The 25,733-nt window shown below is 37.4% G+C and overlaps 1 protein-coding gene across 4 annotated transcripts in view; it reads right to left on the minus strand.

Moving 5' to 3' along the window:
• LOC107749884 (unconventional myosin-X-like) overlaps positions 1-25,733 on the minus strand; it is an 80,041-nt gene that overhangs the window by 32,325 nt on the left and 21,983 nt on the right. For 3 of the 4 annotated variants that reach the window (XM_016565104.1, XM_016565105.1, XM_016565103.1), the window contains exons 3-16: positions 16,589-16,747; positions 15,361-15,477; positions 11,529-11,599; positions 10,125-10,259; positions 9,895-10,033; positions 9,709-9,793; positions 9,495-9,601; positions 8,754-8,883; positions 7,267-7,385; positions 5,434-5,580; positions 5,237-5,337; positions 2,087-2,153; positions 1,329-1,421; positions 929-997 (exon numbers count right to left, since the gene is read on the minus strand). In XM_016565104.1, the coding sequence (XP_016420590.1) occupies positions 929-997; positions 1,329-1,421; positions 2,087-2,153; positions 5,237-5,337; positions 5,434-5,580; positions 7,267-7,385; positions 8,754-8,883; positions 9,495-9,601; positions 9,709-9,793; positions 9,895-10,033; positions 10,125-10,259; positions 11,529-11,599; positions 15,361-15,477; positions 16,589-16,747 (1,539 nt within the window). Of the gene's footprint in view, positions 1-928; positions 998-1,328; positions 1,422-2,086; positions 2,154-5,236; positions 5,338-5,433; positions 5,581-7,266; positions 7,386-8,753; positions 8,884-9,494; positions 9,602-9,708; positions 9,794-9,894; positions 10,034-10,124; positions 10,260-11,528; positions 11,717-12,827; positions 12,983-15,360; positions 15,478-16,588; positions 16,748-25,733 lie in introns of those variants that run through there. The other variant, XM_016565107.1, reaches the window with a different exon arrangement.

Consider the following 25,733-nt stretch of genomic DNA (forward strand, 5'->3'; position numbering starts at 1 on the left):
ATTAGAAATACTGCTGAACATTAACTGAAGCACAAAATTAAACGCCACTAACTTACTAAAATCAAAAGTGAAATAAAAATAAGCTAAATAGAAATATTTGTAAAGGGGTCATATGATTATTTTGTGTATTGGTGTAATGAAATGTGTTTATGCGGTTTAAGGTTCAAAAAACACATTATTTTCCACATACTGTACATTATTGTTTCTCCTCTATGCCCCGCCTTTTTTGAAACACGTCGATTTTTACAAAGCTCATCGGTCTGAAAAGCGAGGTGTGCTCTGATTGGCCAGCTATCCAGTGCGTTGTGATTGGCCGAATACCTCAAGCGTTTGACGGAAATGTTACGCCCCTACCATATTGTGATGCCGTGTTCCGGCCGGAGCGATGAGACAAAAACATTAAAACCCATTATAAACGAGGCATTTGTTGCATCCAGTGGGGACATAATTACGGATTATAATGACTTATACTGTCTTTTTACGCACTGCGTTGCATCGCGCCGCGTAAAAACCATGTCTGCATTTGTGATCGGAAAAATCCTGAAACCACGCTTTCTTTCTTTGCGTGCACATTTGGGCGGCGTTATGCAAATCTTCCCAGATAGTGACGTAGACGTGTGGGGGTGTGTTAGAACGAGCCGTTTTAGGTAGGCGTGGTTGACTCTTAACTTTTATAAAGAATATCTCTTTGGATTTGAGACTTTAGTCTTTGCAACTTTACAGATCTTCTTTATGCACCAAGAGCTTGTAACACTTCAAAGACAAAGGAAAAATTTAAATTGCATCATATGACCCCTTTAAAAAATGATAATCACATAGAATTACTAAAAGTTTAAATAAAATTTATATTAAAACTGAAAATAAAAAAATAAAAGCTGATTTAATATTATAAACATGCTAAAATAACACTGCTTGTTGATGTAATTACCTCTCCTGCATAATGTTTAATACCAAACTGGTGATCTGCCACTCTTGGTTTCACGTAGTAAGGGTTTGTCTGCAGAGATAGAAACACATAGCACATTATTTTTCATATTGATTATATTTGAAGTGAGCACACACAGAGGTACTTCAGTCAGGGCATACTGTATGTGGGTTCTCCGAGGACGCACTCATTGTTCCTGCGCCTGAGGAAAGCCTGCTCACGTTACCGTATTGTGCATGTGCATGTGAGAGGCTGTGGGGGTGTGACTGGGTGTTGCCTATTGGCTCAGCGCTGGTCTTTATCAGCGAGTTTAAAGAAGAATTAACTCTCTGTGATCTGAAATGAGATGGGGGAAAGAAACACATACTGTATGTCTGTGAGCGTTTTGAAAAGAAGGGCTTACGGCATGCCGGCTGTGGAGTTTCTCCAGCAGGGTGTAGTCCGTGCCTTTAGGGAATCTGCTCTCTTCATTGATAAGAGACAACATGCCCAGTTTCTGTGGAAAGAGCACACTGATCTAAGCACACGCTCTCTATGGCTCTCCACATTAACCACAGGGGTCTAGTTTGTAATCGATCAGAGATGTTAATTATAATCAACAGTGGGGGCCATCATTCATTACTAGTGTCAAATACTGTCTCTCAAATTACACTAATATTTACTTGTAATGTCATGTAGCCATTTGTGTATACAAAATGGTTAACTTCAAGTTGTTGATTATTCTCAGTGACAACTCAGATGCATTTTTTTTCAGCTGGAACATGCAATTCTTTCTGCAACATAATATGCAATAATTTGCCATCTCTAAAAAGTTCAGTGTTGAACATTCAGAAGACGTTTCTATACTTTTTTGTTCATGCAAATTCACAGTTTTAGAACGTTTAGGAGATATATATGCAGGATATGATGCAGAGAAGAGACAGCAGCATCACCTGTATGAGCATCACGGCTAAACTAGACATGGACCCTATTTATTTACATTTTTTTTTTAAGATTGACTAAGTCTGCAAATCTTTCTGAAAATGCAGTGACTACTGGAGATGATAGTTTGAAATTATAAAATTGCTCATGTGCTAATAGTTATCAAAAGTGGAATGGTTTCTAGTGAGCACTGTGTGGTCACAGTGAGAGCTGTTTAAAGGTCAAAGGTTAAAAGGACACCTTTTCGATCAGATCCAAACACTCTGCGTTGTCCATCCAGTCGATGGCTTCCCAGTGTATCCCCTCCCTGTGCGGAGACACAAGAGAACCTCTTGAGCAACATCACAACACTACAAGTACACAAAGGTGGTATTATCCTCAGGGTTCATGTGATGAAATGAGCTGTGACCGGGCTCTGCTGACCCCCCTCAGCCATCACATTTCAACACAATAACACAACTGTGTGGGAAAGAGGAGACCCATTCACACATCTGGCAGAGTGCCTCCATAGCCACTACAGCAAGAGCAGGCCGAGAAACCCGCCCTCAATTCATCTGCTATCTCTCCATCATTCTACCCTAAAAGAGATCACAGGACCCATGTCCTGTATATCATGATCATGTCACACCTCCACCCTTCTATGCTATTTCACCCCGTTGTGACCTGAGCTCTCTGCGACACCTGATAGTGTGAAGCTATGTGTCTACAGACGAGCCTGTATTATACGCTTTGGGTTTCACGCAGAGATTTCATCTCCTGATGATGATGATAATGTACGCAGGGAGGCACACGCACACAAATGCTCGGACAACACATTGCAGTTGTGCAGTCCAGTTGTATACACTTATTCTTGCATTACTGTGTGTCAGCAACAGTCCTCAGTATTCAAAATGTGTTGTTACTGTATTAGCAGGGGTGGACTTAACATTTAAGCGAGGTAAGCGCCCGCCTATAGGGCCTCGGGGAATCAGGGGGCCCCATCTGATATTGGCGAAACATATTTGCAGCATTGAGCAATTTAGCCAATCACAAACGTATCTGTTGATTTCTGGAACGCAATGACCAGAAGTGTTTAGAATCCCCTCACCACTCAAAATGTCGAGTTTTTGTCAAGTGCTGAGTTCTGCAAGCTCGGGAATCCTCTCATTATAACAAAGTGTACAGTAGATACGATGTAAATAAGAGATTCATTGTGCAGTGTAGAGGGCTTATTAACAGAACGTCGTGAGATCACAATGAACTGAAGTGAGTGACAGCTTTTGATTATATGAGGGGGCGCTCTTTGCGCGCATTCTAGGCTGTATAATACTGTCTGACTGTCTCATAACGGATATATTAACCTCAGAGAAGAAAGTATTGTGTTTCAAGTCATAATTTTATTTGTCTTGATGTTTCAAAATGACTCTCTTTTATGCTTTTCCTAGGCATGCCGGCGCGAACTGCCGCACACTCGTATAAATGCACTAATGCGATGACTGGAGATTTTTGCTTAATAACAGATAAAATTTTCGATTTGTTTCTCGGCAAACCCTACTGTATGCCTTCAGAACATTTGGAATATGGAGTGAGTTGCATGGGATAATTTTATGTTTGTAAAAAGATTGAAAAAGTTTATAATTTATTAAATGGACAAGTGCAAGCATTTTTTTTTTTTTGATTATGTCTTTATTTGTGATCTGAAAAAAAAAAGGTAGCCTAATATGGCTTTAGAACATCAGGTTGGCTAATTACTGGTTGTGAAGGGATAAATAAACTATAAACTAGAGTTAGCGAGCAAAATAAGGGTTAGGCGTAAAAGAGCAGTTATTGTGTTGGGGCCCCATACCTGGAATTTGCTTAGGGCCCCAAAATCACTAAGTCCGCCCCTGGTTATTAGCTATAACCAGTGTTGGGAAGGTTACTTTGGAAATGTAATTGGTTACAGATTACAAGTTACCCTATTTAAAATGTAATAAGTAGTGTAACTACTTCAATTATTGTATTAAAATAATGTAACTGATTACTTTTTGGTTACTTTTCTAAATTCTAAGCAAAGTTTTCAAATGCTAAGCATTTTCAAACAATTAAATCAGGCAGGGTTAACCGTACAGTAGAACTCAATATTGATTACTGTAAGACTTCAAAATCCTTCTTCACTTGAATTAAGATTATAACTATTTCATTTTAAAGTGCAACCACAACAAAAATAGACTTTAGCACCTCTTTTAACTTTGAGATTGTTTTGAGGTCAAGTCCAGATTTAAAATCATAAGATATAGTTTAATAGTAATGATACTGTTTTTAGATCAAATCTTTGCATAGCTATGACAGGAAAAACTTGCATCTAACAATGACTTGGAAAAAAAAGTGTCAATCTTAAAAAAATAAAGCATTTACATAAAACCAAATAGGAAATAAAACAGGTATCAAATAAGCATGTGTCTTATTCTGTGTCCTAAACTCCTAAAACATTGGTGTCTCATATTTTAGAGCAATGCAATTTGGGAAAGAAATCAATCAAATCTGTATGTGTGCGAAAATATTCAGATGTAATCCCCTTTGTAATCGTTAACATTTTCATAAGTAACTGTAAATTAATTACAGATTACAGTTACATTTATACTGTGATTAAATTACATAGTCCGTTACTAGTTTCTCCCCAACACTGGCTATAACTAGCTATAATGCTAACAAGGCATATCTTGTTCAGAAATATTCACTAGCTGAAATACATTCTGTGCAAGTATATGACAGAAAAACTCCTAGCTATGCAAACTCCTAGTTTGTGTGTTTGAATGTTACAAAAAATGTCTGAAGAGCATTAGCGTAAACATTAGCATAAAGTTCTCTCTTCAACAATTGCCTTTCTTGCTATAACATGACATTAGCATAAATTGTCATATTCTACAGTCACGTCCAGTGAACTACTATCATGGTAGAGCAACAGTTTAAAATAAATAGCTAGTTAAAGTTAACATTTTTATAGCTAGCTTAATAATAGCACATTATATAAATAAAGTAACTCAAATATTACTTCTCCTGAGTACAAAAGTCTGTTATCCACACAGTAACGTAGGGAAACACACACTGTGCCCAACTTCCAAACTACAGGCCTGCAGTATGCGTAGTAAGAAGTACCCTGATGACTTAAGACAACCGTCGAAGTGTGCATCTGATGGACCTTTTACTATGCCATAAGACCAGTCTACTTTTGAGTATATGGTTTGGTCTTATGATCATGCATAAACCTATTACCTATGGCAATATGGAGAATCAAAGACAGTGTAGGACAATCTAAGTTACTTTGAGTGCTAAATTAGGTCAAAATCAGAGAAATAAAGCTATTTTTGTTGACAGATCTCTTCCAGGAGCAGGGCTTTAGTGCTAACCAGGGTCACTGACAGTACTCACCTGTTATATTCAAGCTGCTCCAGGGAGAAGATGTGCTTGTTGAAGTACTCCTGGAGCTTCTCGTTGGCATAGTTAATGTTGAACTGCTCAAACCGGTTCACCTGGAGGGGGGGCAAAATCATAAAAACATGACAACATGCCATCAACAGACATTCTGGCTGGAACGTTTCACCTCTTTGTACTCAACAAACTCTCACCTCGAAGTTTTCAAAGCCAAAGATATCCAAAATGCCAATGGACTTGAAGTTGTCCTTTCCTTTGATTTTCTGGTTAATTCTGGCGATGATCCAAGAAAAACACTGGGAATACAATGCCATGGCCACAGAGTCCCGGGAATCAATTGCCTTTGGAAAGCAGGGCAGAGACAAATATTAATCTAGAGATATTTTCCTTCAGTTAGCCTCCAACAGCGTAATTTCAAACCACAATGTCAACAAGCAATGTCTCTAGAGATTATTACAAAAAACTAATATGTCTATTTGAATTTCAACATCGTGAAAAAATCCCCCAGTAAAGTTCACATTATGGGCTGAATCTGCAGGGTTGTTACTCTCTGTAATTAGTAATAAGTCTTTAAACATGCCTTAAGTGCGACGTTTGAAAACAATGGATGTCTTTCTTGATTTATAGCTGAGATTGGATACAATACAGTGACCCCAATAAGTATTTGGACACTTAAGTCACATTTAAACCACCCATTCCCAACAAAGAAGTATGTTTTTAATTACGCTCTGTTTTCAATTATGCTCAGAATTAAGAAATAAAAAAAGAGTAGTGGAACTTGTTCATATTAAATGTGATAAACTACACTGGTGCAAGACTACACATACAGACTGTGAAAAATGACTTTACACAGTCAATCCACTAAAACTGGCCTACCAATTCATTTTGCAAAAGTGATGAAAAGTGTGGAAGATCTTTGCTTCTGGAGTTTCAGTTCAACTCATAAACCCAGAAATAACCCTGAGCTGCTATTACTGGATTACAGATGGAGAGAAAGTTAATACCCGCAAATTAGACTGCTATTCCTAAGAACGCCAAACTCCCGTCTATTGTATCAGCAACACTATAATTCATCAGTCAGAGACACTTCTGCCTGATTCTGAACAATGTGCTGGCTCCATCAGAAAGACCTGAAAGAATGGCTGTGTGTGCAGGATACGGCCAATGGCAGCTGTTGAGGTCCTGACCACTGTGTTAATGCATTATGGAGAAAGGAATAAGGGTCTCCATTAAGACGTGGCACTGCTTTATGAACGCTGACACAGGCTGGAGTTAGTGGCCATTGTCTTTGTTCATGAAAAGATTGCTTGTGTGTTTCTACCGAGTCGGTCACAAAGGCCAGGGTCCGTTCTTTATGGATTTATGGGATAATGTGGGTTGGGGTCTCTTTATTCTTCGCATGCATACACCCCCCCCCCTCATCGGTCTTGCTCTCTTTCATAAACTAGTTTTAAATTTTAAAAAATCAAGCCTTTGATTTTGGTTCCTTTGCGGAAAAGAGGAATTTTGAAAGCCCTGCACTAGTGCTACATCGACTGTTTCTTGCGTTTACCGTGCATATTTGTGTAATAGACTGCCCCCATTAGGCGGCTGCTAACCGCTGTCTCCACACTCGGCCTCTATTGTGTTATTGTGTGAGATCCATATCACCGAGTTATTATAGCAGGAATCCGAGGGGACAAAAAAACAGGAAATGGTACCAAGTCACGCAAAGACGCTTTCTACACAGGCGTATGGGTGTGAGCATGTTTTTAATGACAGTCTGTCAGTAAATCTGGGGTGAGTCTGGGGAAACATGTGTCTGGACACACTGAGGGCACAGCACAGACATGCCACGACATGATACATCATGACGGTTAAAGCAAACAAACCAAAAAATACTTTTTGAAAGCACTGCCCAAACTTATGCCAAAATGTAAATAAACCAGATTTAAATAGGCAAATACATCGATATATCTTATTTCTAGACAGACATGCCGGTGCACTATACAACATCACAAGAAAGGATGGATGTCCTGGTTCCTTACCTGTTCCACAGTGAGAGGTGAGCAGATCTCTTCTCCTCTCAGGATCATGGACCGCTGTGTCAGAACCTCAGACAGCTGAAAGGAGTCGAGTCCCAGCAGATCACTGACGACACTGACCACTGTCATTCAAATAAACACAATGTATAAGCCTTCACAATGTGGAAAGTGGATATTATATATTTTAAAGTCAATTTTCCATCATATGATATGCAAACGTGTTACACATATTCAACAGTCTACCTAACATCTGATTGTGTAATAAATGTACATTAATTTCTTATCAAATTTCAAATATTAAGACTGTAATGTAATGGCTGGTGCATTATTTAACTATAGTGCAAATTGACCAGTTACATTTATGTCTTCAGCATATTTTTGGAAATAACTGGTTCAAATCATGACCTAATTACACATTTCAGGATGCACCGCATTCATAAGATAAAGAGCTGTAATTAAACCTACTACAATTTAAAAAAATTGGGGGTCAGAATATACTTTATATACTTTAATACTTTTATTAAGCAAAAACCCATTAAATTGATCAAAAGTAATAGAAAAGACATTTATAACATTGCAAAAAAGATTTCTATCAAAAAATGCTGTTGTTTTGAACTTTCTATTCATCCAATAATCCTGAAAGAAATGCATCATGGATTCCATAAAAATACTAAGCAGTACAACTGTTTTAAAAATCAATGATAATAAAAAAATTATTATTGATCGCCAAATCCACATATGTGACCCTGCACCACAAAACCAGTCTTAAGTCGCTGGGGTATATTTGTAGCAATAGCCAAAAATACATTGTATGGGTCAAAATTATTGATTTTTCTTTTATGTCAAAAATCATTAGGATATTAAGTAAAGATCATGTTCCATGAAGATATTTTGTAAATTTCCTACCATAAATATATTATAAATCTCAATTTCGAAAAATTTACCCTTATGACTGGTTTTGTGGTCCAGGGTCACATATTGTAATTATTTCTGAAGGATCATGAAACACTGAAAACTGGAGTAAAATTCAGTTTTGCCATCACAGGAATAAATTACATTTTAAAATATATTGAAATAGTAATTAAACACCTATTTTAAATTGTAATAATAACCTTTGGTCTCAATTCATTGTTGTGACTGCATGGAAATATGCAACCAGTAGATTTGAGTAATTGATGACAGAATAATTTTTTTTTTTTTTAAATGAATCAACAGTCTTTTGAAACTGCTCCAGCATTAAGACGGGTTAGTGAGTTGTCACCCATATGAAGTGCAGTTATCAAAGTGAATTCTGACATGTTGTAGCATGCCTCTACACGCTCTACTCAGTGAAGGCCTTTACTCTTAGCTCCTGACAGATAAAATATAGGTTGATATTGTGTGCCAGGACTACAGGCGGTGTTTAATAGATCCTTCGACTAAGACAACTATTAAAAAGGCATGTATAACACACTAGCTATGCTTCTGACAAATGTTGATTTGCCTCGAACCTCCTTTAGTGGTGATCTGAGCACCCCCTGCAGTCATGAACTCGATGTTGCCGATCTGTAAGACCCCAGAGAGCAGCTTGAAGACATCACGGATCTCTTCCTCAGTGAATTCCATCACCTTCAATGCTTCCTACAACCATTAAACAGAAGAATATTTATTTGACATATTTTATTTGAATATTTTGACAGATACAGCTGATATTGAATTCTTAAGGGAAAGAGAGGAGGAAATGGGATCTGGACACATTATGCTTACTATGATCACAGAGGTCATTCTTACTTGACCAATAGATATGAATAAAAAAACTAATAACTGGAGTTTCATTATTTCTACCTAATTCCTTCCAAACAAGTTACAGATAAGAGATGATGTGGTGCCCTCTAGTGGACATTTATTAAAGTCCAATTGCATGGCATTAAAGGGTTAGTTCACCCAAAAATGAATATTAGGCTGTGTTTTACTCACCCCCCGAGGCATCCTAGGTGTATATGACTTTCTTCTTTCAGACGAATCCAGTCGGAGTTATATGACTTAATATAGAAAGTCATATACACCTAGGATGCCTCGGGGGGTGAGTAAAACACAGCCTAATTTTCATTTTTGGGTGAACTAACCCTTTAAAGAGACCAAATTTGACATTTCTGTCATTTACTCTCTTTCATGTTGTTCCATGTGCTTTTCATGAGAAAAGCAACTGTTTTAGAGTCGAGAGTGCCGTCAAACATACAGTATTGACTCACCATCACACTATCATAGAGGTGCTTGTCATCCAGGCTTCTGTCTTTCACACAGCCGGACTGGTTGAGGTAATGATACGCCTCGGGGGAATCAGCCAGCATGTACATTTCTGATGGAAAGAACACAGCGTTAATAAGGTAAGGTTCAGCTTGTGTAAAGGTGAAGTGTGTAATGCCTGTGCCTCCAAAACATAATGAAATAATGCTAAAATCTCACCTCTGTGCTCATACTTAGCACCTGACAACAATGCATAGAAAATATGGTAGTTCCTCTCTCCCGGATTCTGCCGCACAACTCGATTCTGGAATGTAATGACATTTTTAAAACACAAAGCATTTAATACAACTGCTTAAATGCATGGCTATAAACAATTTTAATAAAAAAAAAATACATAGAAGATACCTTTTCAAGTAAATAATCAATAATACAGCCACCCTGGATATTTCCACTCTGAGAAAAGTGAAGCTGAATGAACTTGCCAAAGCGACTGGAGTTGTTGTTGTAAACGGTTTTTGCATTTCCAAATGCCTCCATTATTGGACTGGAGTGAAAGAGAAAGAATGGGTGTTAAAATGGAAAGAGATACGACAACATCTGCAAGAACAGAGCAAGTGTGATAGAGCATGTATGACCTGCTCTGTACGATGGCCTGCTCTACTTTGGTGGTCCTCTCTGAGAGCGGAGAGCCTGTGGAGTTCTGACTCATGACGGACAGGAACTTCAGCAGCAGTTTGGTGCTCTCTGTCTTCCCAGCACCACTCTCTCCACTGAGAATACATACAGAACATAAAACACTGAGCATACATACATATTAAGCATGAACATAAAACACTGAGAATACATACACATGAAGCATGAACATATAACACATTTTGTCTGTGGTTATTTGTTTGTTTTTGAAAGAAAGAAGTCTATTATGCTCACCAAGGCTGCATTTATTTGATTAAAAATACAGTAAAAACAGTCATTAAAATAATTGCAGCTGTTGTATTTGAATTTATTTCTGTGATGGTAATGCAGATTTTTCAGCATCATTACTCCAGTCTTCAGTGTCACATGATCCTTCAGAAATCATTCTAATATGCTGATTTGCTGCTCAAGAAACATTTATTATTATCATTGTTGAAATCAGTTGAGCTGAGTGATTTTTTTATTTTGTCAAGATACTTTGAAAAATAGAAAGATCAAAAGTATTTATTTCAAATATGAATATTTTATAACAATAAATGTCTTTGCTGTCACTTTGAATCAATTTAACCTATCCCTGCAAAATAAAATGAATAATTTCTTTCAAAAGAAAATCTTACTGACCCCAAACTTTTAAATGGTATTAATAAATGAATACAAATTGCATCACTCATTACAGCCAAAAACCCTAAAGTTAGTAATATCTGCTCCTGAATGGTGAATGACGGTAAATTCCCTTACGACATTTATTTTAGCCAAACTTTGTAAATTACTGAGGAAGTGCACAGTGGCTGGTGGGTCAAATATTCCTCTCCACTTCCTGTGAAATGATATATTTATGTATACTTGTTCTATGTGCAGTTCCCTTACAACTATGCAATCCCTCACAATACTATTAACTCTCTACAATTTAAGCTTTTGATTAATATGGCCAAATACAATGTGAAGAACACTTCACACAGTGCTATTAGGCAATTGGAACAAACCCACAATCATTCCAAGTGCTCACTTCAGAGGTCTTCTGATTCCAAGCTGCCACTAAGCAAATAAAAGTGACCTCTGACTGCCAAGAAGAGTTATGCAATAAACCTTGCAGTATAAATCAAACATAATCCATTTCTAGATTCACTCTGATTGGATTACAGTCCTATGGAATTGCAGATGACCAAAACGCCCATGCACATCAGTCATCTTGTGTGCATTTGAAAAGCACAAATCACCAGCAGCAGTCTAGTGAGCTTTATATGAAGAGGATCTGATTAACTGTCTATTAAAATTACAAATTAATTCCATTCCAATCTGATAATAATGCCTTTAAATTAAGCAACTTAAAACTAGCAGGGCGTTACCTGATGAGCACACACTGACTGTCATGTCTCTTCCACAGACAGCGGTAACACTCATTGGCCACAGCAAAGATGTGTGGAGGTAGTTCACCCAGGTGATGTCTGCTGTACACATCCACTGCCTCGGCGTCATACAGACCTGATATCTGCTTATAAGGGTTCACAGCCGCCAGGATGGAGCCAATGTTGGTCTGCAAGGTAGAATGAATGACATTGAGAACATACAAGCTTGATCTTGCACTGTTTGATGTTTAACATGGAGTGTTCAGCCTTGGAAAAAATCATCCATTAAAGTATTTTGTTTTATATCATTAATGGTTCAAAAATGTTTTCTCATAATCATATCTAGCATCACATGGATTCTACACACTAGAGATTTCTACACAATTCAAATGCCTGTAATTTCCAAAGTTCTACAAATCCATCGACAACTGCATGATCAATTGTTAAATATTTTGGCTTATGTAATAATGCTTTTAGCAACCAATACGCATGTTTAACATGATATGATAATTCCAATATATGTTAAAATTTGTTTTGACAATTCAGAAAATAGTAAAGTAAAATGATAATAGAAACTGTCAATGCACATAAATAATTTAAAAAAATAAAAATTATTTCCATAAAGTATGAATTCGAATTAGTTTCAGACTAATAATATGATCATGATATTAATATTATCATCAGAAGAAATACAGATTAGAAGACCATGTAATTTTATTTTTTCTAAAAATTTGGTAAGACCAAAAATACCACTAGCCGTTTTTTTTGTGAAGGAAAAAACAAAATGGATATCCATCAATAATTGCTTAATTTATGCTTACAGTTATTGATATATGGGAAATTCTGCACAGCATTAAACTCAGATTAAACACCATTAAGGTTCATAGAACAAAGTTCTTTTGAGGCACAAGACCTCTCAAAGCACAGACTGTTCCATTGTTTACATGAAAACACTGCAAATTCCAAATTCCCATTTGAATGTAATGAAGAGAATTAGTGTGTGTGTCTGTGGACCTACTTAGCCATATTTTGGAGACACATTTGTACCCAGAAGTGACCTAATTCTGATAAACCCTCTTTTTGGGGACACATTTTTTACTCATTTGTAAAAAAAATTTATGAAAATTATAGTAATTAAAGTTTTGTTTTTTGTTTTAATTTAAAAAATGCAGAACGTTTTCTGTTAGGGTTAGGGTGTGGATTAAGCTGCAATGTTTATAACCAGCTATACATAAAAACAAGAGAAGTCTATGCATGCCTTTTTAGTTTTTTAAAAAAAAATTTTTTTATGAAACTTACATAAATGAGGTCCTTCTGGTATCGCAGGAAGAGGTTGTGCATGATGGCGGCCTCATGTAACTCGGCCAGAGTGGACATGTCCTCCACTCCACTGATGCTGGTGGGATGCATGGGGAAAACCTTGAGCCTGTTCACCTCACCCTGATCCAGAGTTATCACCTTCAACACACAACAAACGCTGTCATCACAGGAACAACTGTGAACATTACTTTTAAGTGTTTTCAGATTAACCAGAAAGTTTACAGGTCAGTGAACACATGATTGACATAACTAAATATGCATTCCCAAATGGCACATCAGAAATCCGAAGTGTGAAGAAATTAGCTGTGATTTATGCTGCTATGAATCAACAGTGCGCTCAGGCAGGGCTCATTTACAGCAGTGTATGTGTGGGCCTGTAGCTTGTTTTACTAATGCGTCCGGACCTGCTCCATCTTTCAGCCAAGTTGTTTCACATTCCTGAAACCATACCCCCCATGACATCCTCACAGCGCTACTCTCACTTTCACTGTCCTGAGCACTTCTTCCACGACCTGTCCTCAGAAATCCTTGGACACGCTACATTATGTGAGATCACAAGGCTGACGTCTCCATTACACATCCCATTTGAAATGGTTCTCTTTTTTCTACCTAACTGACATTGAGGATTTCATTTATTTGCTGAATCATACAGACATTATCTAGTGTATCTGTCATTTTACACTGATTTATATGCAACCCATACACTGAGGTTTGCCTTAAGGTTATATACGCAAATATTTGGGCTACATAAATCTTCACGTAAATGTCCAAATAATTGTTCATATTATATCAGAATAGAAATTTATGAGCAGATACCAGTGAATGTTGGATTAGGCTACAGACGAAGAGATAATGATATCCATTTTCATATGAAAGACATATAAACAGTCTACCAGACAGCAAAAGTCGGATATTTAGGTGGAAAAGGTGTAATTATTGGAGCTTGCTAAAGTGTTGTTCATATTTAAGGTTCATATTTGTCACCCTGGAGCACAAAACCAGTCATAAGTAGCATGGCTATATTTGTAGCAATAGCCAACAATTCACTGTATGTGTCAAAATTATAGATTTTTCTTTTATGCCAAAAATCATTAGGATATTAAGATCATGTTCCATGAAGATATTTTGTACATTTCCTACCATAAATACTGTATGTATATCAAAACTTCATTTTTGATTAGTAATATGCATTGCTAAGAACTTCATTTGGACAACTTTAAAGGCGATTTTCTCAATATTTTGATTATTTTGCACCCTCAGATTCCAGATTTTCAAATAGTTGTATCTCGGCCAAATATTGTCCTATCCTAAACAAATCTCAGTTTCGAAAAATTGACCCTTATGACTGGTTTTGTGGTCCGGGGTCACATTTAAACTTGGGGGAAAAAATAGTATTTAACTGTGGCTCTTGTTCTGCACCGTTTCTGCTCAGTGTTGTTATTGTTAACTAAAAACCTAAAAACTATTACAAATATTTTTTTGTTAAATGAAATAAAACAGAAATAAAATAAAATATAAATATTAGACCATTAAACCAAAAACTTTTACCTTTTAAAACAAATTTACCTCAGCAACTAAATGAAATTAAATAAATTGAAGTCCTAAAATTACTAAAACTAAAAGCTAAATAAATAGCTAAAAATAGAAATATATAATATAATAGAAAAGCTCATTAGAAATACAGATAAACATAAAAAACATAAAATACTAAAACAAAATAAATTTAAAAACTGCAAATTTAAAAAATAAAAGATAATTATTTTTAAATATAGAAAATATTTTTAAAAATATCTATATTCCTTCAATTTGTGTTAAATGTGTTGGATGTGTTTTTATTGTAACTGAGATGGATAATAAATCCATTAGCAAAAAGTGGCACTAAAATTGAATGATGTCATACAATAATGATCTTATCATTGTGGCTCGTCAGGCCTGTCTCCAGACAGATGAGCTTAATTGATCAGACATGACAGGAAGGAAATAGTACTTTGACAGAATACCCGCCCCCATCTGAGCTAATGTGATCTATATGGAGATACGACACGCAAAATCAATGTGTCGTAACACCTGAGGCTCTGTTTACCAAATAAGAGTTGCGGGTGTGAATCTGTGAACAAGTTTCATCACCAGTTCACTCTAGGAAGCACTACTATAATGATCCATTCAAGTATAATGAAGTCATTGTTGCAAAAGCAGAGCAGTTCATAGCTGTGTGAATGTGTCTCAAAGTTTATGTTATCGCTGTGTGACGCCTCGACTTTAAAACCAGACCAGGAATCTGCTGTCTATGGGTAATTTCTCAACACAGCAGGCCGCCAGACGCACTCCAGGTCAAAGTTCACACACAAAATACAAGAGTTCGAGCTATATGATCCACTAGCAAACATCCAGCACAGAGGTCAAGAATGTTTAAGCAATAAAACTTTCCCGCTAAGACACAAATTCCCCAAATTCCTGTTCATGAGATGCTCGCTCCCACCGCTACGGCCAAACAAACAGCCACAGCAAAGATGTGTGGAGGTAGTTCACCCAGGTGATGTCTGCTGTACACATCCACTGCCTCGGCGTCATACAGACCTGATATCTGCTTATAAGGGTTCACAGCCGCCAGGATGGAGCCAATGTTGGTCTGCAAGGTAGAATGAATGACATTGAGAACATACAAGCTTGATCTTGCACTGTTTGATGTTTAACATGGAGTGTTCAGCCTTGGAAAAAATCATCCATTAAAGTATTTTGTTTTATATCATTAATGGTTCAAAAATGTTTTCTCATAATCATATCTAGCATCACATGGATTCTACACACTAGAGATTTCTACACAATTCAAATGCCTGTAATTTCCAAAGTTCTACAAATCCATCGACAACTGCATGATCAATTGTTAAATATTTTGGCTTATGTAATAATGCTTTTAGCAACCAATACGCATGTTTAACATGATATGATAATTCCAATATATGTTAAAATTTGTTTTGACAATTCAGAAAATAGTAAAGTAAAATGATAATAGAAACTGTCAATGCACATAAATAATTTAAAAAAATAAAAATTATTTCCATAAAGTATGAATTCGAATTAGTTTCAGACTAATAATATGATCATGATATTAATATTATCATCAGAAGAAATACAGATTAGAAGACCATGTAATTTTATTTTTTCTAAAAATTTGGTAAGACCAAAAATACCACTAGCCGTTTTTTTTGTGAAGGAAAAAACAAAATGGATATCCATCAATAATTGCTTAATTTATGCTTACAGTTATTGATATATGGGAAATTCTGCACAGCATTAAACTCAGATTAAACACCATTAAGGTTCATAGAACAAAGTTCTTTTGAGGCACAAGACCTCTCAAAGCACAGACTGTTCCATTGTTTACATGAAAACACTGCAAATTCCAAATTCCCATTTGAATGTAATGAAGAGAATTAGTGTGTGTGTCTGTGGACCTACTTAGCCATATTTTGGAGACACATTTGTACCCAGAAGTGACCTAATTCTGATAAACCCTCTTTTTGGGGACACATTTTTTACTCATTTGTAAAAAAAATTTATGAAAATTATAGTAATTAAAGTTTTGTTTTTTGTTTTAATTTAAAAAATGCAGAACGTTTTCTGTTAGGGTTAGGGTGTGGATTAAGCTGCAATGTTTATAACCAGCTATACATAAAAACAAGAGAAGTCTATGCATGCCTTTTTAGTTTTTTAAAAAAAAATTTTTTTATGAAACTTACATAAATGAGGTCCTTCTGGTATCGCAGGAAGAGGTTGTGCATGATGGCGGCCTCATGTAACTCGGCCAGAGTGGACATGTCCTCCACTCCACTGATGCTGGTGGGATGCATGGGGAAAACCTTGAGCCTGTTCACCTCACCCTGATCCAGAGTTATCACCTTCAACACACAACAAACGCTGTCATCACAGGAACAACTGTGAACATTACTTTTAAGTGTTTTCAGATTAACCAGAAAGTTTACAGGTCAGTGAACACATGATTGACATAACTAAATATGCATTCCCAAATGGCACATCAGAAATCCGAAGTGTGAAGAAATTAGCTGTGATTTATGCTGCTATGAATCAACAGTGCGCTCAGGCAGGGCTCATTTACAGCAGTGTATGTGTGGGCCTGTAGCTTGTTTTACTAATGCGTCCGGACCTGCTCCATCTTTCAGCCAAGTTGTTTCACATTCCTGAAACCATACCCCCCATGACATCCTCACAGCGCTACTCTCACTTTCACTGTCCTGAGCACTTCTTCCACGACCTGTCCTCAGAAATCCTTGGACACGCTACATTATGTGAGATCACAAGGCTGACGTCTCCATTACACATCCCATTTGAAATGGTTCTCTTTTTTCTACCTAACTGACATTGAGGATTTCATTTATTTGCTGAATCATACAGACATTATCTAGTGTATCTGTCATTTTACACTGATTTATATGCAACCCATACACTGAGGTTTGCCTTAAGGTTATATACGCAAATATTTGGGCTACATAAATCTTCACGTAAATGTCCAAATAATTGTTCATATTATATCAGAATAGAAATTTATGAGCAGATACCAGTGAATGTTGGATTAGGCTACAGACGAAGAGATAATGATATCCATTTTCATATGAAAGACATATAAACAGTCTACCAGACAGCAAAAGTCGGATATTTAGGTGGAAAAGGTGTAATTATTGGAGCTTGCTAAAGTGTTGTTCATATTTAAGGTTCATATTTGTCACCCTGGAGCACAAAACCAGTCATAAGTAGCATGGCTATATTTGTAGCAATAGCCAACAATTCACTGTATGTGTCAAAATTATAGATTTTTCTTTTATGCCAAAAATCATTAGGATATTAAGATCATGTTCCATGAAGATATTTTGTACATTTCCTACCATAAATACTGTATGTATATCAAAACTTCATTTTTGATTAGTAATATGCATTGCTAAGAACTTCATTTGGACAACTTTAAAGGCGATTTTCTCAATATTTTGATTATTTTGCACCCTCAGATTCCAGATTTTCAAATAGTTGTATCTCGGCCAAATATTGTCCTATCCTAAACAAATCTCAGTTTCGAAAAATTGACCCTTATGACTGGTTTTGTGGTCCGGGGTCACATTTAAACTTGGGGGAAAAAATAGTATTTAACTGTGGCTCTTGTTCTGCACCGTTTCTGCTCAGTGTTGTTATTGTTAACTAAAAACCTAAAAACTATTACAAATATTTTTTTGTTAAATGAAATAAAACAGAAATAAAATAAAATATAAATATTAGACCATTAAACCAAAAACTTTTACCTTTTAAAACAAATTTACCTCAGCAACTAAATGAAATTAAATAAATTGAAGTCCTAAAATTACTAAAACTAAAAGCTAAATAAATAGCTAAAAATAGAAATATATAATATAATAGAAAAGCTCATTAGAAATACAGATAAACATAAAAAACATAAAATACTAAAACAAAATAAATTTAAAAACTGCAAATTTAAAAAATAAAAGATAATTATTTTTAAATATAGAAAATATTTTTAAAAATATCTATATTCCTTCAATTTGTGTTAAATGTGTTGGATGTGTTTTTATTGTAACTGAGATGGATAATAAATCCATTAGCAAAAAGTGGCACTAAAATTGAATGATGTCATACAATAATGATCTTATCATTGTGGCTCGTCAGGCCTGTCTCCAGACAGATGAGCTTAATTGATCAGACATGACAGGAAGGAAATAGTACTTTGACAGAATACCCGCCCCCATCTGAGCTAATGTGATCTATATGGAGATACGACACGCAAAATCAATGTGTCGTAACACCTGAGGCTCTGTTTACCAAATAAGAGTTGCGGGTGTGAATCTGTGAACAAGTTTCATCACCAGTTCACTCTAGGAAGCACTACTATAATGATCCATTCAAGTATAATGAAGTCATTGTTGCAAAAGCAGAGCAGTTCATAGCTGTGTGAATGTGTCTCAAAGTTTATGTTATCGCTGTGTGACGCCTCGACTTTAAAACCAGACCAGGAATCTGCTGTCTATGGGTAATTTCTCAACACAGCAGGCCGCCAGACGCACTCCAGGTCAAAGTTCACACACAAAATACAAGAGTTCGAGCTATATGATCCACTAGCAAACATCCAGCACAGAGGTCAAGAATGTTTAAGCAATAAAACTTTCCCGCTAAGACACAAATTCCCCAAATTCCTGTTCATGAGATGCTCGCTCCCACCGCTACGGCCAAACAAACAGCCTGGAGGTTGGAATAACACTCGGTGACATGACAATAAATGTGTCTCAACCAAACATTCACAGGAGGAGGTGAGAGGCAGGGCTGTCATTACGGGAGGGTGAGCAGCAAAATGGGCCCTGAGGTTGACTTAAGAGTATGGGCAGTGGACCATCCATAAAAATGGTTTAAAATGAATTCAATCAACAGCCCTAATTATAGGGTCTCCTAAATAGTTAGTCCACCTAAATATCAATTTTTCACCAAAAAAAAATGAAATGAAAACATTTTAATTAAAATAAATAAAGGAAAATGTAACTAAAAAATAAACTAAAACACATTTTTTGACAAAAATTTTTTTTTTACAAAATTTTGACTCCAAAGTTAAAAGAAAAAACAAATATACCATAAAGATTTTTTAAAAAATAAAAAATGTCACTATAGTGGTCATAAACTTCATTAGATAACTTGATACCTGCTACTATTACTAAAACTATAACAACTCTGTTTTTAAATTTTATTGAAATTTATTTATTTACTATTTTTTAAATGTAATTTATTTTATAGTCTAATATATAAACCGCCATTCAAAAGTTTGGGGTTAATAACTTAACTAAAATAAATAACAATTAAAAAAAATTACTTTCATTAAAGGGTGCGATTTCAATTTTTCCTTTCTCTTTGGAGTGTTACAAGCTCTTGGTGCATAAAGAAGATAAAGAAGATTGCAAAGACTAAAGTCTCAAATCCAAAGAGATAATCTTTATAAAAGTTAAGAGTCAGCCACACCTACCTAAAACGGCTCGTTCTAACACGCCCCCACATATCTACCTCACTATATGGGAAGATTTGCATAACGCCGCCCAAATATTCACGCAAAGAAAGAAGGCGTAACTTTATTGTTGCTGCCGCCGCCGCCATGTCGTGAAGACGCATGTCATGAAGGTGCTGTGTGCTTCGTTGTGAAAGCGAAACTACTTTGTTTGGTTTTCCAAAAGAGGACGATATCGCTTCGTCATGCCTGGAGCTGATCCGTGCTGGTCGCTGAGGAAATACTTCAACTTCGCGCTGTGGATCGCCAGATCGGCTTTCACTGTGGACGAAGCGGAGTCCAGCCCGGGGTCGTCACATGTGGTTGCCGCAGGCATCACAATATGGTAAGGGACGTAACATTTCCGTCACACGCTTGAGGAATTCGGCCAATCACAACGCACTGGATAGCTGGCCAATCAGAGCACACCTCGCTTTTTCAGACCGATGAGCTTTGTAAAAATCAACGCGTTTCAGAAAGGCGGGGCATAGAGGAGAAACAATAATGTACAGTATGTGGAAAATAATGTGTTTTTTTAACCTTAAACCGCATAAACACATTTCATTACACCAAATACACAAAATAATGTTCTTTTTAGCAGCATCATATGACCCCTTTAAGCAAGGATGCATTAAACTAATCAAAAGTTACAGCAAAGACATTTATAATGTCACAGGTGATTTCTATTTCAAATATATGCTGTTCTTTCTATTGATCAAAGAATCTTGAAAAAAAAGATGTATCAGGGTTTCCACAAAAATATTAAACTGCACAAATGTTTTCAAACCAAATCAACATTTTAGAATGATTCTGAAGGATCATGTGACACTGAAGACTTGAGTAATGATGCTGAAAATTCAGTTTGCCAATAAAATACATTTTAAAATATACTGAAATAAAAAAAATTATTAATGAATTAACCATTTATAATATGACATAAAAATGTCATAATTGCACAATATTACTGTCACACCCCATTGGACTTTTGTTGTGTTTACATTCCCCCCAGACACCACTGGACTGAGTTGGAGGGAGACCATCATCCGGTGTCTGGGGAGCGTCAACCCCCGATCCGGAACACAGCCAGACCCAGAGCCCAACCCACCATAACCCCGTTGCGTGGAGCAAGAGCCTGAGCCCACCGCTGACGGAGAGCCAGAGCCCGCCGCGACCGACGAGCCATCACCAGAGAAAGCGACAGAGCTGAGGATCGCCCTGGAGCCAGAGCCTGTCACGTCAGACCAGGTGTGAGAGCCGGCTACAGTGCTCGCCACGGGGGAGAACACCATGGTCAGCGAGAGTGCGGAGGGAAGCTCCGCTCACTGCACCATGGCTGAGGGTGAGCCGAGCTCAGTGGATTTTCATTTGTATATATATGCAGATATGCCTGCTCTTTTCTTAACTCTCTGTCTGCCCTGAACAGTCTGCCCATCCCGAACTGTCTATCTGTCCTGAAACGACCATGGAGGTCGTTCACCTGTTGCTGGCACTCATGGTGCTGGAAGTGGCCTTATGGTGTGTGTGGGCAACACACACCGTTCCTAAGCCCCGTGAGCATTCTGAACTCCTGCCCAGCCTCCCTCTCCCAACACCCCTGTACCAGTCCTCACCATCGCCACTGCTGTCTCCTGACAGCCCCTCAGCTCACTTCACTCCTCCGGCTACACCTCGTCCATCCATCCCTCTGGCTCTGTCAGGCTCCTCCTTCCCTCCGGCTCCACCTTGGTCCTCTGTCGCTCCGGCTCCACCGCGACCTTCCGGATCCCCGCCTTCGCCTCGGTCGCCGGAGCCATCTGCTCCGCCTTGGCCCTCTGTATACTCAGCATCACCCTGGCTCATCAGCTCTCCGTCTCTGCCTCGGGCTCCACCACCACCTGCTCCGCCGCTGTCGGTCGGTCGGCCCCTGGAGCCGTCAGCCCTTCCTCCACCATGGCTCCTCCCTCCGTCGGCTCCACCGAGTGCTACCATCATGGCTGTGGCCTGGGTCCCGCCTGGCTCCTCCAAGTCCATCCTGTCTCCTCCCTCCATCTGATCCGCCCTGGACTCCGTTCATCGTCCTCCTCTCGGGTGTCCGTCCTCCGCCCGAATCTCCTCCAGTATTGTCTTTCTGCCAGCCCTTTGCCATCCCCTGTCACCATCCCATATCCACTCCTTCGTCCTCCTCCCAAGTCCCCCTCCGTCCCTCCCTTTGTTCCTGCAGCGCGAGGTCGCATCTTCCGGGAGGGGGGCGAACTGTCACACTCCATTGGACTTTTGTTGTGTTTTCATTCCTAATGTGTTCAGTGTGACCTAGTTTTCCCTCATGTCTGATTGTCATTTGGTTCAGGTGTGTATCATTAATTACCCTCATCAGCCCTCCTATTTAAGTTGTGCTCAGTTCACTGTTTGTCGTCCGGTCGACTACGTCCCTATGTGTGCTCCTACCTGTTCTGTCCTGGATTTACCTTTGTGTGGATTTATTAAAGCAGTTTGCATTGCTCATCATCTTCCTTGTGCGTTTCATTCCACCGTAGCGTGACAATGACTGTTTTTACTGTTTTTTTTATCAAATAAATGCAGACTTGGTGAGCATAAGAGACTTTTTTTCAAAAACATTTTTAAAAAATCTTACCAACTCTAACTGTTATAACTTGAGCTACATTCAAATGAGACCCTTATGTCTGACAATTTGGCTCTCAAAGCAACATCTCATATGTGTCATCTCATTGTCCTCTGCTTCTGTGGCATCTCACTGATGTCAGGCAATATGTCTTATGATCGTGTAACACAATTAGAGGAACATGACAACTGACTGAGCAGCATGGCAGCTACAAAGTAAACAGTGAACAGGGAAAATGGCCTACAGCGCAGGTGAACATTTAAAACATAATGGAAGCTATCATACAAGAAAATACAAATGTTGTCGTTTGTTCTAAGCTTATTCTAAAGCAACAATAACAGACCATATGTTACAAAACACAACCAAATTGTCATTATATTTGTGAGAATATTTCAAGACAGCAGTAGAGTGTACTTAACGTCTATAATCATCTATTCACCCCAGGTTATAGTGGCCTGCTGTGCTCAGCAAATTGACACATGGCAGGGAGTCAGCTTGTCATAGTGCCATTAGCACATTACAGGCATTCAGACAGGACAATGGGTGTCAGTGTTGACAGTGTGCCAGGAAATGGGAACATCACCTCTGGTTGCTAAGCAATGGACCAGCCCTGGGAGTACTGGGAATCCTGATGATGAGATCATCAATAAAACATGAGGAAAAAACAACCACTGCAGTCAGTTTGAAAAATGATGCACTGTACTAGATAAATAAATGGAATTTCCTGGAGTTATTATTTGTGTTCCAGTATGCAATCACTGGAAAGACACTAATTTTCCAGTGGTTTAGCGGAACTGCTTCCATTGTCCATGCAGGTTTATCTCTTTTCCTCAGCAGCAAGACATCCTCAGTGATTATGCATTAGGAATTATAGTGAATCTTCATTTCATTTTGCATGGCTTGCATGATAAATTACACATTCCTTCCTGTAAATATTGTACACTTCAAGTCCTATCATTCAATAAATGCTTTCATGGTCTTCCAAACACTAAGTACACAACATCAATGCACTTGCGTGAGCACCAACACACTCCCATAAACGTGCATGTGCATGTGAAGCCATCTGCTAAATCCATTGATCTAGAGTTATTAAGCACACAATCAATGTTTTCCTAATGTGGCCTTTTCACCGAGGGCAGCGCCGCTGACTGATGCACCATTGTGACTAAAACAAAGCACATAAAAAAGTACTATCTGAGAGAATGAATAAATATAATCTCTACAGTGCATATTGGAAGGACTGTGTTCAAACTAAGCACAGATAATTTTATGATGTAATTAAAATATACTAATAGTAAATATACTATTATAGTATATAAAACATACTACTAAATAAAATGAATAAATTCTAATCTAACTCAGCCTTTTGTGTATATAATTCAAATTGTTCGTTTTTAAGTGAAAGTCTGTAATTAAAAGAGTAACGCATATTTGTTTCTCTGCTCTTCCGTGCAAGTGTGCTGCATGAGGCTTTGTGTTTGAAAGACCACACCCTGCTGTATTATTGAGCATGGCCTATATGAATATGCATGATGTGGGTGGGGTCTGGAGGACAGAGATGGCCCAGTAGTGAGCAGACACATGGAGGCCAGCTGAAATGGCTATACTCTTCACAGGAAGCAGTCTTCTCTCAACCCATCCGCTGTACCAGCGCTGAGTCACACCCTGCCCAAAGCAATCCCAGAAAAACAGAGGGTTTGCTTTACAAAACACTAACTACAGACTTAGTGAAAGTCATGAGTCTATAATATGCTGCTAACTGTGTTAAAACCCTTTTAAGTCTAAAATTATTACAAAAATAGCTTTATTGTACAGTATTACAGTTTTTCTCAGTCTTTTGGTGCATTTCTCAAATCAGAAATGAAATTCTCAAAACTACTTGTACAACTTCCACATCATCTAGTCATTTGTACACATAAAAGCAGTTTCTCATTCTTTTGAACAAGCTGCGATTGCTTTGGTACATTCATGCAATTGATTATGTACATTTATCTGCGGTTTCCTACATTATCAGTTGCTAATGTCACGTTGTTCAAAATGTATTATATAGTTTTCTGTGCAATAGTCTTTCCCCTCAAAACATCTAGTCTTTAGTTCATCGTATAAGTCATTAAATGCAAAATAGTTGAACAGGTTGTCATAAAGTGTGAAGCACATTTTTTACACATTATAATTAGATTTTTTGTAAATTTAGCATGAATTGTGCAAGTGAATCTTGACTTTCAATTATGAAGAGAATGTAGATCAACTTGTAAATTTGGCATGAATTGTGCAAGTGAATCTTGACTTTCAATTATGAAGAGAATGTAGATCAACCAATGATAAACCATTTCTCTGAAATAGCTCAAAGGTTCATCTCATGAATCTTCAGTTGGAAAGCATATACTGTATAGACAGAGGACAACACAAGAGTTACAAATTCTGACTTTCTTATTTTTTTATTTTCATCTTTGTGCCCATATTTCTTTTTCCTTTTCTATATCACAATGACATTGTAATGTGTTTTTTTTTTTGGTCAGACCACTAGTAAAAGTGTAACTGGGAATTCTCTCCAGTCTCTTTCAATCAATATCCCACATATAGTAATGTGTAAATTTGTACTTTTGAAATGGATATATGGCATACATAAGCATATGGCATACTGTTCAGTACAGTAACTGTCAACCAAAATGTTGCCATAGTTTACATCAGGTAATACTAACACTGTTATATTGACAACATGACTAAGCATTTTGACTATCTTGTTTGTGAACAATGACACAAGGACTTTTCATTCTGATGGCACTGATATGTTCATTGACATAAATACTTACTTTTGAGAGATGAACTAAAGATTTTGAGTAAGTTACAGGCTTTTGCAGGTAATCCATTGTGTGGTGCTGTTTGTACGAATTGTTTTGAGAAATGCACATACTTTTTTGCAAATATTAAGGATGATACGAGAAATGCACCAAAGCGACTGAGAAAAACTGTAAAAAAAATCCCTCAAAAGTCTGAGATAGATGATGAGTAGATAAGTTCACCTGTTCTGTGTGATGATGTTTAATGTCCCCAACAACCTCTGTAGTCCCATTTAGCCACTTGTTAGCAACCACATTTTTCAAAACAAGTAATAGCTTTAAAACATCATGAGCAACCATTACTGGTGTATTTTATGTCATAGAATAAAATGTAAAAATATCTTAAGCTTGTGTTAACCACAGACCTTATTTCAGGCATTTAACCAAAAACCCATTCA

This window comes from Sinocyclocheilus rhinocerous, unplaced genomic scaffold, assembly GCF_001515625.1.
Source record: "Sinocyclocheilus rhinocerous isolate Xijiao unplaced genomic scaffold, SAMN03320098_v1.1 scaffold1473, whole genome shotgun sequence".
Lineage (NCBI taxonomy): Eukaryota > Metazoa > Chordata > Actinopteri > Cypriniformes > Cyprinidae > Sinocyclocheilus > Sinocyclocheilus rhinocerous.